Source organism: Onychomys torridus, chromosome 15 (genome assembly GCF_903995425.1).
Source record: "Onychomys torridus chromosome 15, mOncTor1.1, whole genome shotgun sequence".
NCBI lineage: Eukaryota > Metazoa > Chordata > Mammalia > Rodentia > Cricetidae > Onychomys > Onychomys torridus.
The window spans coordinates 44,613,933-44,625,668 of record NC_050457.1 but is presented as its reverse complement, the minus strand read 5'-3'; the positions used below and the strand labels follow the sequence as shown (position 1 = coordinate 44,625,668).

At 41.1% G+C, this 11,736-nt stretch overlaps 1 protein-coding gene across 1 annotated transcript in view; it reads right to left on the bottom strand.

Annotated features, from left to right (window-relative positions):
- Positions 1-1,324: 1,324 nt before the first annotated feature.
- Positions 1,325-11,736, bottom strand: part of C6 (complement C6) — a 68,791-nt gene continuing 58,379 nt past the window's right edge. Inside the window, exons 16-17 of the mRNA XM_036206741.1 lie at positions 8,218-8,459; positions 1,325-1,506 (exon numbers count right to left, since the gene is read on the bottom strand). Coding sequence (XP_036062634.1) covers positions 1,325-1,506; positions 8,218-8,459 — 424 coding nt within the window. The remainder of the gene's footprint in view (positions 1,507-8,217; positions 8,460-11,736) is intronic.

Genomic DNA, 11,736 nt, shown 5'->3' with positions numbered 1-11,736 from the left:
ACATTTGACTGTAGATGGAGTTGCCCTTTGCCCCACCAATGACCCCAAGGTGGCTTTGGTCATGTGTCTTCTCCCTTTTTCACCCAGGAGAGAGGAGGGAACTAAAACTTCCACTATGAACACTGAATGCATACCTCTGCAGGACCATCCCCCTCCCTTGCTGGGTTCCTAAGAGTTATGGGACTCACAGGAGAGCTGGGTGGAGCACAGCCAATTCAGCTCTGAAGAAAGTTTCTTGACTCTCTTTGGCTTGCAGGACTATTTAATGCATCTTCCTCTTCAGCCGTCTCAGGAAAGCTGAAGGCAGGAGGTGATTACAGCCTTCACCACTCTGACTGCCAGAGTCCTGTGGGTAGCTTGAGCAGGAAGATGATGGGTCAGGGAATCCTAGGGAGAAGTCTTACTCAGCTCTAATTACACTATGAAAATACATTTTCTCAGGGTTTTTCCTCCTTTTTCTCATTGTATATGACAAGGTCTTTAGATGTCAACATTTTATGATTAATGAAAGGAGGAGGGTCTGTTTGCATTTAACATGCAAAGCCTAGGAAGATTTCTACCAGGTTCTTGTGGCTCATTTTCTCTTTCCCTGAAGCAGGAGCTCCCCTGCATTTGAGATGTAGGAAAGCAGCATCTGCACATCCGCTTGAGTAAGTAAGAAGTAAGAGACTAAGGTTTTGACATCAACTATGAAATCAGGGTCATCTCAAAACTTAAGATGTGATCCCTAGGCGGTTGCCAGCAGTACCATCAAGGACACAGAACAGTACTATCTACACTATGGAAACTAAGAGATTGCTTGGGAAATGAATACACGAAGGTTGGGTATTTGTAATGTGTGTTATGGACTCTGAAGCTTTCTGTCTAGTTGATCTATTGGAAAATGTTATAGGTCTTATTGTTTTTAATTGTGAGAATAATGTTTATCACAGACTTTAAAGGTCCTCAGAAGTCCCAGTGTGTTTTGTGCAGTATAAGATAATTTACCAGATTGATACAGACATTTCAACTGAGAAATATGACACAGGACAACATATGCCAGAATTTAATGGGGGTGGGGTGGGGCGATCAAATGGTGAATTGGTGGGAGGGTAAGGATATATAAACTACACAAAAGAATTTTTTCCTGTAATTTTTTGCCATGCCAGTTTTCTCTTCATATAATGCTTTTAAAAATTATTTTTTTAGGTTATCATCCTTGAACATATGTGTCATTATACTTTGTTCCCATCCATTTGCTTTCCCTGCTTCCTATCTTTATGCCCATCCCTGCTTTTGGGGTTTCAAAAACAATGAATAGGAAATTCATTTATCAGTAACTATGCTAATCCAAACACCTCCCGGGGTTCAGTATTTCCACCTTCCTGTTTGCACATCTCACTGCTCCCATAGTACAGATGTTAACTGTTTTCCCACGTGATGATGATCCCATTTTGACACAGTAGAGTTGGTTTCCATCCTTGGCGCACTGTGTGGGCAATAGGCAGACACAGTTGGAAGTGTGGGCTGCAATGAAAGAGACAGTGTGAGTCATCGCAGACAGTCCTTCATGGTTTGGTTTTACTGAAGCCTTTCCCAGAGTACTGAGTTCCTTGACAGCAATCAAAAGAAAGCTGGAACTAGGGTGACATTCCAAAGGACCTAAGAGTTGCTGGATGGAGAGATGAGACTTTGAGACAGCAGAGTGCCCTCCTAAGCTAGTAAGATTCCAGAACTGGGTCATTGCTGACACCTTCTGGGACTTGCGGCCTACATTCAATCAGGAGTTGAGTTGTTTCTCTCACTACATCCAATCAGGATTTGAGCTGTTTCACTCACTCTATTAAACCATTTATACAAGGTCTGTGATGTATCTTTTCTCTGGGCACTTCTTATTAACATTATTGTTACTATTTATTGGACATGAACTCTGAAACAATACATTGTGCCAAGCATTTTACACGCTTTATTGAATCTTTACAAGTCTATGATCTATCCTGTACCAGTTCTACAGATGAACAAACTGAACTCAAGAGTTTACCTGTGATCAAACAGTTAGTAAATGGTAGGGGAAGATATTTTAATAAATGACCCACAAGCCTCAGCATGTTGATATAACTCTATGTCTTATTTATTCATTTCATACTAGACTATTACTTGGTCTGAGGTCTGTATTTTTAATAAGCAGTAATTTGGGTGATTCTCCTATAAGAGCCAGTTTTGGAGGCACCTAATTACTGCATAATTTAAAAAAAATTGCATTCATGAAATCATCTTCCTTTTCATTTTGTGTGTGTGTGTGTGTATGTGTGTGTGTGTGTGTCTGTGTGTGTGTGTATGTGTCTGTGTGTGTGTGTCTCTGTGTGTGTGTGTGTCTGTGTCTCCTGGAGTCCAGCGCCAACCTGTCAAAGGGTTCTTGGGGGAAGCAGAGAGGAATGAGGACATGATAGAAAGATAGAAAGAGATGATAAGAAAGACAGAGGCTCTGGGTGGCAGTGGTGCACACTTCTAATCCTAGCACTTGGCAGGCAGAGCCAGGCAGATCTCTGTGAGTTCCAGGCCAGCCTGGGCTACAAAATGAGTTCCAGAACAGGCTCTAAGGCTACACAGAGAAACCCTGTCTTGAAAAACAAAAACAACAACAACAACAACAACAAAACCAAAAACCAAAACCAAACCAAAACAAAACAAAAAGACCAGAGGATAGCTTTGGGAGGGCCTTGGGTCAATACCCAGTTACCTTGAGGTTTATTCCAAAGGGCTTTTTTATACAATGTCAAGGGGCAAGGCAAAATACCTGCTCCTTTCAAGGTCAAAGCACAAAGTACAGCCAAGTGTAGACCCTTCAAAACACCTGGTAACCACACCCATGGCCAAATCATCCCATTACACAATCCTGGTTGGGTAAAGCAAGCTCAGATTCTCTGACCTTGATTAAGGTCTCACTATGAAGCCTCTGTGCGTCTCCACATGGGTTTTTTTTTTTTTTTTTTTTTTTTTTGTGTGTGTGTGTGTGTGTGTAGAAGGCAGAGGTTACCATCAGGTATCTTCCTGGATTTCTCTTTACCTTATCTTACAGAGACAGAGTGTCTTGTTGAACTTGGAACTTACCTATTTTTAACTAATCTGTAGCCAGCTGGAGAAGGTAAGGGTAGTGGGAAAATCTTGTGTGTTGTTCGAGGGATCGAGTTGGAGAAGGCCAAGGGATTGTTCCATCTTGCATAAGAAAGCTTTCAGGTTTTGGAAAGGTGCCTTCTCTACTCTTTTTTTTTTTTTGTCATTGTGACTTACACCAAGTCTGTTTATTTTCAGCACCTAAGAGCCATTCCCACCATGTCTAGCCAGGAATCCTTCAACACTCAGTCCTCACACTTCCAGGCTCATAATATCCAGGTGGAAGACTCTTCTCTCTCTTACAATTCTTATCACACTGCTTTGCGTTAAAGTGAGTCATGCAAGAATTGTTAATGCAAATTCTCCAAGGACTGTGAATAGTCTGAGGGGGAACAAAGAGTCCTTTATGTTCAGCCCCCTCACCAGGCTGTACAGGAGCTTCCATAGGTGGGATGCTAAATGGGGCTTTGGTGAATGAATTTCCTCTTTCTGTTGGTTGGTTTGTTGGTAGTGGATATTTTTGTAATTCAGACAGAACATTTAATATCCATAAAAATAGATCCCCTAAGGGAGCCATTTCTTTTCTACATTTTGAAAGGAGAACATCTTGTTACTTTGATATTCCACTTTAGACTCTTTTATAATTTCATTTCAGATAGGGAAGGAGAGGAGTAGCAGAGTCCAGTGTGAACATCGTTTAGGGAAGATGGAATTCAATTCAACTTAACATTACAAGGACCACAGCTTGCGGCGAGTGGGTTGGGTATAAAATATGTTTCTAAATCCTCTCTCTTTGTAAATGCGTTAGCTTGTATTATTTGGTGGTGGTGCTACTCCCAATGTTATTCACTGTGATGCTGACATTTGGTTGTCGGTTAAAGACTGACAGAAGCATAATTGGCTACTTTCTGATTGGATTTGAGGTCTAATCCACAGGAGGCATTTCATGCCTGGTATACTAAAACTGGTTAAAAGTATATAGCTGGGAAGGTCATAAGCTCTAGGAGCAGTGTGTGTGTATATGTGTGTATATGTGTGTGTGTGTGTGTGTGTGTGTGTGTGAGAGAGAGAGAGAGAGAGAGAGAGAGAGAGAGAGAGAGAGAGAGAGAGAGAGAGAGAGAGAGAGAGAGATGTCCCTGCTGCTGTTTTGTTAAGTGGACTTATTGTCAAATTGCCTTCTAAATACTTATGTTTATACCCGTAGATTACGGCTGCTCTCATCCGTGATCCGAGAAGCCTCTTTTTGCCAATGGGCAGTCAGTCAATGCGGAGACTCGGAGCTGGTTAAAGTGCTGAGAATTAGACACTGGTGTATTCTCAGCCCTAAACAGGACATTTCTATTACCCCACCCCACCTGGAAGGCTCAGGGATCATCAAAGAAGAGAGGATGGAAGGGACGTAAGAGCTGGAGGATGGAAGGGCTACTGTGAAATGCTGCCTTCTGAAAACAATGTGGCCATTGCACTTGTGCATCCAGGACAGCTGTAGGGAGCGGCATAAGGCCTGCATGGATAAGCCAGTCCAAAGGGAGAAAGGCTCAGGAGATAAGGAGCTATAGGCAATTGATGCTTGCTGGGGTGCTGTGGATATCGCTCTGTGTAAATAAAGTTCTGATTGGCCAGTGGCCAGGCAGAGAGTATAGGCGGGACAAGAGAGAAGAGAATTCTGGGAAGTAGAAGGTTGGAGAGAGACACTGCCAGCCGCCGCCATGAGAAGCAACATGTAAAGACACTGGTAAGCCACAAGCCATGTGACAAAGTATAGACTAACAGAAATGGGTTAATTTAAGATAGAAAAGGTAGATAACAAGCAGCCTGCCATGGCCATATAGTTTGTAAACAATGTGAGTTTCTGTGTGCTTTCTTGGTTGGGTCTGAGCAACTGTGGGACTGGCGGGTAAGAGAGATTTGTCCTGACTGGGCCAGGCAGGAAAACTCCAACTACACTGGGGGAAAGGGAATTATTTTTCTTCTTGGGTGTTGCTGTTGGTGGGCTGTCCATGCTCTCAGGTGGATGGCTGTCCATGCTCAGGTGGATGGTCCCACAACCATGCAGTATTGTACTTAGTGGTCTATGGAGGAGGATGATGATGAGGGGGAGGAGACATGGAGGCTGGAGGGGGAAATACTTGGAGTATGGCTAAGGGGAGTGAGAGAGGGAAGTTTGACTTGGATATGATGAAGAGACACTCTATATGTGTACAAAGTTGTCAAGTAATAAATAAAAGTATAAAATAATAGTGTCTGAGGCTTATCATTTCTTTAGAAAAAAGGTGCTTTTAGTTGCTTGACTATGTACAGAATCCAAACTGTCTTTTAATTACATAAGCAAATCTTTTCACTAGGAAATGCTTATATATTAGCTTTATTGCCCCCAAACATTCTTTTAATTTGAGCAATACTGACTAAGTATTCAAACTTTTTAGTATTGCTTTTAAAAATGAACTCGTGTTAGTAGAGTCTGTGGGTGCTTAGTAAGCAGATATTTCACAAGGGGACACCAGGGAAGCAGGAATTATGATGAAGTTGCATTGCAGCAGTTATTTTCAAGTCATCCAGATTTGAAAAGAATGGTTTATGGAAAAAAAGTGAAACAAAATCTTTTTAAAGGAAGAATTCCACAGAGACCTTCGTTATTGGGAGGAAGGAAGCAAAATAACCATAAACATCTCCCTAAATCCCAACTTACCCAATAAAGTCAGAGACCATTTAAAAAACATCACCCAGCTGTCCAAATCCCTTCTGTTTTTTTTTTTTTTTTTTTAGAAGAGATTTTGAGACAGCATCTCATGCTGTAACCCGGCCTGGCCTGGAAATCACCTTTTAGCCCTGGTTGGTCTTGAACTCATTAAATCCTCCTGCACCAGCCTTTCAAGTCCTAGGATTGCAGATTTGAGCTCCCATGCCTGGTTCTCTATCTATTTCTGGCAATAATATCCATGCACTACAGTTCTCAGTGAAAATGTTTATATTTAAACACAGAAAGGATTCAGCATGATACTCGCAGCTCTTTTCTAACACAAAATACTGTTTCTGAGAGAGATGTCAAGTGGTTAACGTTGTTGACCAAACAACTAAAATACGGATTCTAGAGGCTTTTTCTCTAAGAGATTTTATAGTGACCAGCACTGGGTGGTTTCTGAAGCAGACCCCTGTTTTCTGTCTCTTGTGTGGAATTGCCCTCTTCAGATGTGGCATGAAGGTTAAAGACTTGGGTATTTTTTCTTCTTTTCCTGAATGAGGGCTAGATCAGATGGCCTGTGCTCTGTAAAGCCATGAAGAAGATTTTGGTTATCAGTTTTAAACTGATCAGAAGGAGTGTGGACTTGAGGAAGACATTTTCTTCTTCTCTCAGATGAAGAACCTTGGTCTGGGAACTGAAAAGGCATACTGATGAACATCAGGTGGTTTTTCGATGAAACAACCCCACAGGTTTCTACTGTGGGCTTCACTTCCAAGTCTCAGATACATTTCTTGAAAATGCATCATAACGGGAATCTAGATGCCCATTTGAGTTTTGTTAACTCCTAATTTCTAACCATTTTGTAAATGATATGAAACTGCGCATTTCAGGGCCAGATGTTATCCTGGAGCAAATGCACCACCATAAGGTCTCTGCTTCCTTTCAGTTCTCACAAATGATGCTGACAGCGATACATTTAAGGAGAATGGGAATGGAATGCCACATCTCAAGAATAAATTGTCAGGCCATAAAGGAGTAACAACCTCAAGGCTTGGTGAGGGTGTCAGCAGGTGAATAGTCTATTGCGATAAGGTGGAACAGAGTATCATAAAAATATTTCTAGAAAGTAGGTTAATGCGCTGTATCAGTAAACATTTTATACTTTAAAGCTAGTATTTAGGGATAGAATCTGAGAGGAGTTTGGGGAAGGTGAAGAAGATGATAAAAGTATATTGTAAGGAACTGTCAAGATAGAGATTAAAAACATCGTTAAATATTATTTATTCATAAGTTTCATTTTCTAAGGCATACGTTAAAGAAATAATTTTGGATTAGCAGGACCATCTGTGATAAATTTTTCTGTCACAGCACTGTTTATAACACCAACATATCAGGGTAAAGTTAAACTAATTAAACATTAGATAAATAAATCATAGTTAATATTTGCACAGACTTTTGTAGACATTGAAAATTATGTGACAATAATATCAGAGCACGGAAAAAAGTTCTATCTAATCATGTTATATTAAATGAACGCATCGATTTATAAAATATCCTCTATAGTATGTTCCCATTTTATCTTTCATGTATGTGTATTGTATGCAGGGCAACACCTGAGATGTGTGAGGCACCAGGGTCAATTTTTTTAATAGATTTGGCTGTGTTTATAAATAGTGATCCAAATGACAATGTCAGTACAATATTGGCAGTCCAATTTCCAGCAATTTTGAGCAAATAGTCCTTTCTGAATTGTTTACTTGCTAGGTTGTGCTCTGGATGAGAAATGACACTGGACCCATGGGTCATGAAGCTTTTTGTGGAGATCTGGTTGACCTTACAGATCAGGTGAGGAAGGGAAGCAGTAGAAGGTCAAAGATTGTTCCATATGGGGAAAAACAGTCCAGTGGGACCCTGAACTTGAGTTCAGAATGTCTGACTGAATAATACTGCCAGTCCTGCATACTCCCAGTCACTAGCAGAGGAATTAAAGAAATACAAGGAAAAAGTTGCAGCAACTGGTATCCACATCAAAACCTACTCTTATCTAGATAGCACAGTTGGCTCAATTGAGTCTCAACAGGGAAAAATTTGATAATTCTCAAGAAGACTCTTCAACTGGGGTATGGCAGGGCCTGCCTGAAGCTAGAGAGCAGAAAAGTATTCCTGTTATTGGATTCTAAGGATAACACCATCTACAGATGCACAGGAAAAGACTGGAAAGATACACAACTGAATAATAAGGTAGTTACTTTTAATTTGTGATTGGTTACCTTTTGTCTTTTCTATTTTGATCATTAAAACTTTAATAAAAATAAATAATTTTTTATTAAAGTCAGGCTTTTCTATAAATATGATGTATAAAAGTGGAGGAAATAGACCACGCCATCTGAGTAGAACTCAAGTAAGAGCATTTGTAGTGTATGTTTCCCACAGGACCTTACCTGAGCATTTTTCCCAGTCATAGCAGGTGTCATATCCACAGGACTCTCTCTTTGTGCTATTCAATGCGAGTTGTAGCCTCTCAAGACCCCATTCTAACTGTGGGCCTTCTTGGCAAGAACCAGCATGCACAAAATGGAACTGGTTGTTGTTTAAACATTTTTTAGCCAAAAATTTGCAAGCAGATGAAGTGGAGTATTGGCTAGATCCCACATCAAATATGCAGAGATCTTCTGAATAATTTCTGTGCAAGGAAGGAAAGCAAGTGTTTTATGTGAGGGCAGGAAAATACATATGACATGTCGCCAATTTAATACTCAAGTTGTTTTCCCCTCCCCATTTCATCTTGTATTGTTGTTGAGACTCATCATTTTGAACGTCCATCTTAATCTTGGCATTGCTTACAACTGAATTCAAGTTTATGTCCGAACAATTGAGCAACCAAGATTTTCTATGATTAGCTCCAACCAGCTGCCCTGTTTTATTTTCTCTTCCCCAAGTCCCTGTTTAGTATCTGGCAATTATGTCAACCACCTCTCTAAACTCTTAAGATGGTTTTCTTGCTAGCACCCATTGGCATTGAATTCTTTCTCTTTAGTGGTCTACACAGCCCAGAGTCTGTATCTCCTGGGAACTCTAAATAACTAATAAATTGCTGCCGTACTGTATCTATATCACTATATAACATTTTGAATGCATTTGTGCTGTGCTTTAGAGCATAAGGCTTTAAGTCATTCCTTGGCTGACTCACTTCATCTCCACAGATAAGAGGATACATCCAGCTACTATGAATGTAATATGAGATCAGTTTTTCTCTTGGCTGAGAGCACAGATCTCTTAGATTACTTCAAATCTGAGTTCTTTTTTGTGGTGTCTGCTTCAGAGTTAACAGTCAGTGCACCAGTATATAAAGTTATTTCTCTGTTCAGAACAAACAAGCCATATGCTAGCCACTCTCAACACCTGCACTCCTTATGAGGAAAAATGATGGGCAGAGGGAGGATGGAAAGGGGTAGACAGTTCTGATGGCCTCTGTAGGGGTAGCATATATGCTTAAGATTTGGTGTTGCACAGACACAGAATGAAGCTTCCTGTGTTAACAGGACAACGTGGATACTTTGAGTAGTTTCCAGAAAGCTTCTTCTGATGACAAGACTCCAAAAGGAAGAAGCCATTAGTGGAAAAAAATGAGGAGCACAAATTGAGCCACCTTTGGTGGAGATATAACTCTAAATGGTCTTATTAAGTAAGAAACACAGAGCCAAATAAAGAGTTAAAAGCCCAGAGATCAGAGCAGTAGCCAAGAGCTAAGACCATCTTATCTTACCACTTGCTGCCGTCCTTCCCCTGAGAGAGACCTTCTTCCTGTGTCCTGTCTTTTTATTGCCTTTCTGTTCTGCCTTCTCGTTGGTTCTAAACCCACTCACATGACTTCCTTATCACTGCCTGTCTATACAGACCTCCAGGTCTCGATGCATACTGAGATTAAATGTTCGGGTCACCACTTGACTGTGTCTTTGAACACACAGAGACTCTGCCTGCCATATGATCGGGGATTAAGGGCATGTGCCACCAATGCCAGACTTCTGCTGTGGCTTGCTATTAGCTCTGATCCCTAGGAAACTTTATTTATTAACATACAAATAAAATCACATTTCAACACAAATAAAATATCACCATATTTGGGATCATATACATTGGAGGGACTGTAGAGAAAAAGGCCCATTGTGCTCTCCCAAATAATGGGGACTGAGGCCAGGCAGTGGTGGCGGAGCACGTCTTTAATCCCAGCACTCGGGAGGCAGAGCCAGGTGGATCTCTGTGAGTTTGAGGCCAGCCTGGGCTACCAAATGAGTTCTAGGAAAGGCGCAAGGCTACACTGAGAAACCCTGTCTCAAAAAACAAAAAACAAAAAACAAACAAACAAACAAAAATTGGGGACTGAGCATTTACAAAAGTTTGTCCACATTTGTACAGAGGAATGTGGGAGCTAATGAGTGTTAAAAGTGACACATTCACAAAGATTTATAGTCTGTTGACATTCTCGGTAACATACGTTCTGTTACTATCTCAGGAAATGAATCTAATTTGACTCAGAGAAAGTTAGCAAGATGAAACAAGAGATGGGTCTTCCAGGAAAAGTGAACCAAACAAAAGAAGACTGTTTCCACTTGTCATCTTCCTTCTTGCTCTAGCAGAGAATCTCTGACCGTGAAATACTCTCCAAGGTGTAAAAACATACAAAAGGGAGGAGTCCCTGTCTCACCTGAAATGAGAGACCCATGTCTTAACTACTTTTCTATGGCTGTGATAAAACACCATGAACAAGACAGCTTATAAATGAAGTGTTTAATTTGGGACTAATTGTTCCAGAGGGTTAGAGTCCATGACCACCATGGGGGCGGAGCATGGCATCAGGCAGGTAGGCATGGTGCTGGAGCAATGGCAGAGAACTCACATCTTGATCCATGAAGCAGAGAGACAGCTAACTGGGAATGGTGTGGGCTTTTCAGTCCTCAAAAACCACCCCCAGTGACAAACGTCCCTCAATAAGAACACACTGTTGGGAAGATTTGTTTGTGTTATTGCTCCAAGACCACCAATGGATCTGGACCCTAGTTCTGAGGACGGAGTCCACATTCAGCTGGCTGGAGTGGACCATAGAGTTTCCTGGTTGACTCGGAGGAAGATAGGGGGGCACACAGGAGGAATAAGGAAGGGCCCAAAGAGACTTGTGGCTAGTTCTCTGTCATTTGGTGGATCTCTCAGGTTTACTCTCAAATATTTAACTCCCAAGGTTTTTTTTTTTTTGTTGTTTTTTGTTTTTTGTTTTGTTTTTTGTTTTTTTTCCTGAGACAGGGTTTCTCTGTGTAGCTTTGCACCTTTCCTGGATCTCGCTCTGTAGACCAGGCTGGCCTCGAACTCACAGACCTGGCTCTGCCTCCCGAGTGCTGGGATTAAAGGTGTGCGCCACCACCGCCCAGCTTCCGAGTTTTGCTTTTTAATAAAACAATAAAAGAAGTTGCAATACTGTATCTCTCAACCTTTCACAAACAGTTCCCCAAGCTGTACCAAGTATTCAAATATATGAGCCTATGAAGGCCATTCCCATTTAGATAGACCACCACAACCCACCATGCTTTTTCACTTTTGTGTGTGTGTGAGAGACAGAGAAATAAAGTTATACCAAGCAAATGATACTTGGGATTTCTTTTACATTCAGCTGAGATGAGTCCTTAAAAGTAATAAGCAATATTGATAACTCTGGATCTATTCAGTAAAGAAAAGGGAGTTCTAGCAACTGGGAGCCGACAACAATCACCTGAGAACTTCTAGCTTTTCTGCTTTCTACCCAGCCTGAAAGAAATAACCAGCAAGCGTGTGTGTGTGTGTGTGTGTGTGTGTGTGTGTGTGTGTGTGTGTGTGTAATTCATACTCATAACACTTTCTTTATTCCAACTTATTGGAGTTACTACTCTAAATTATATTCAGTGAGGAAGGGAAGGCTATGACATAGTCGA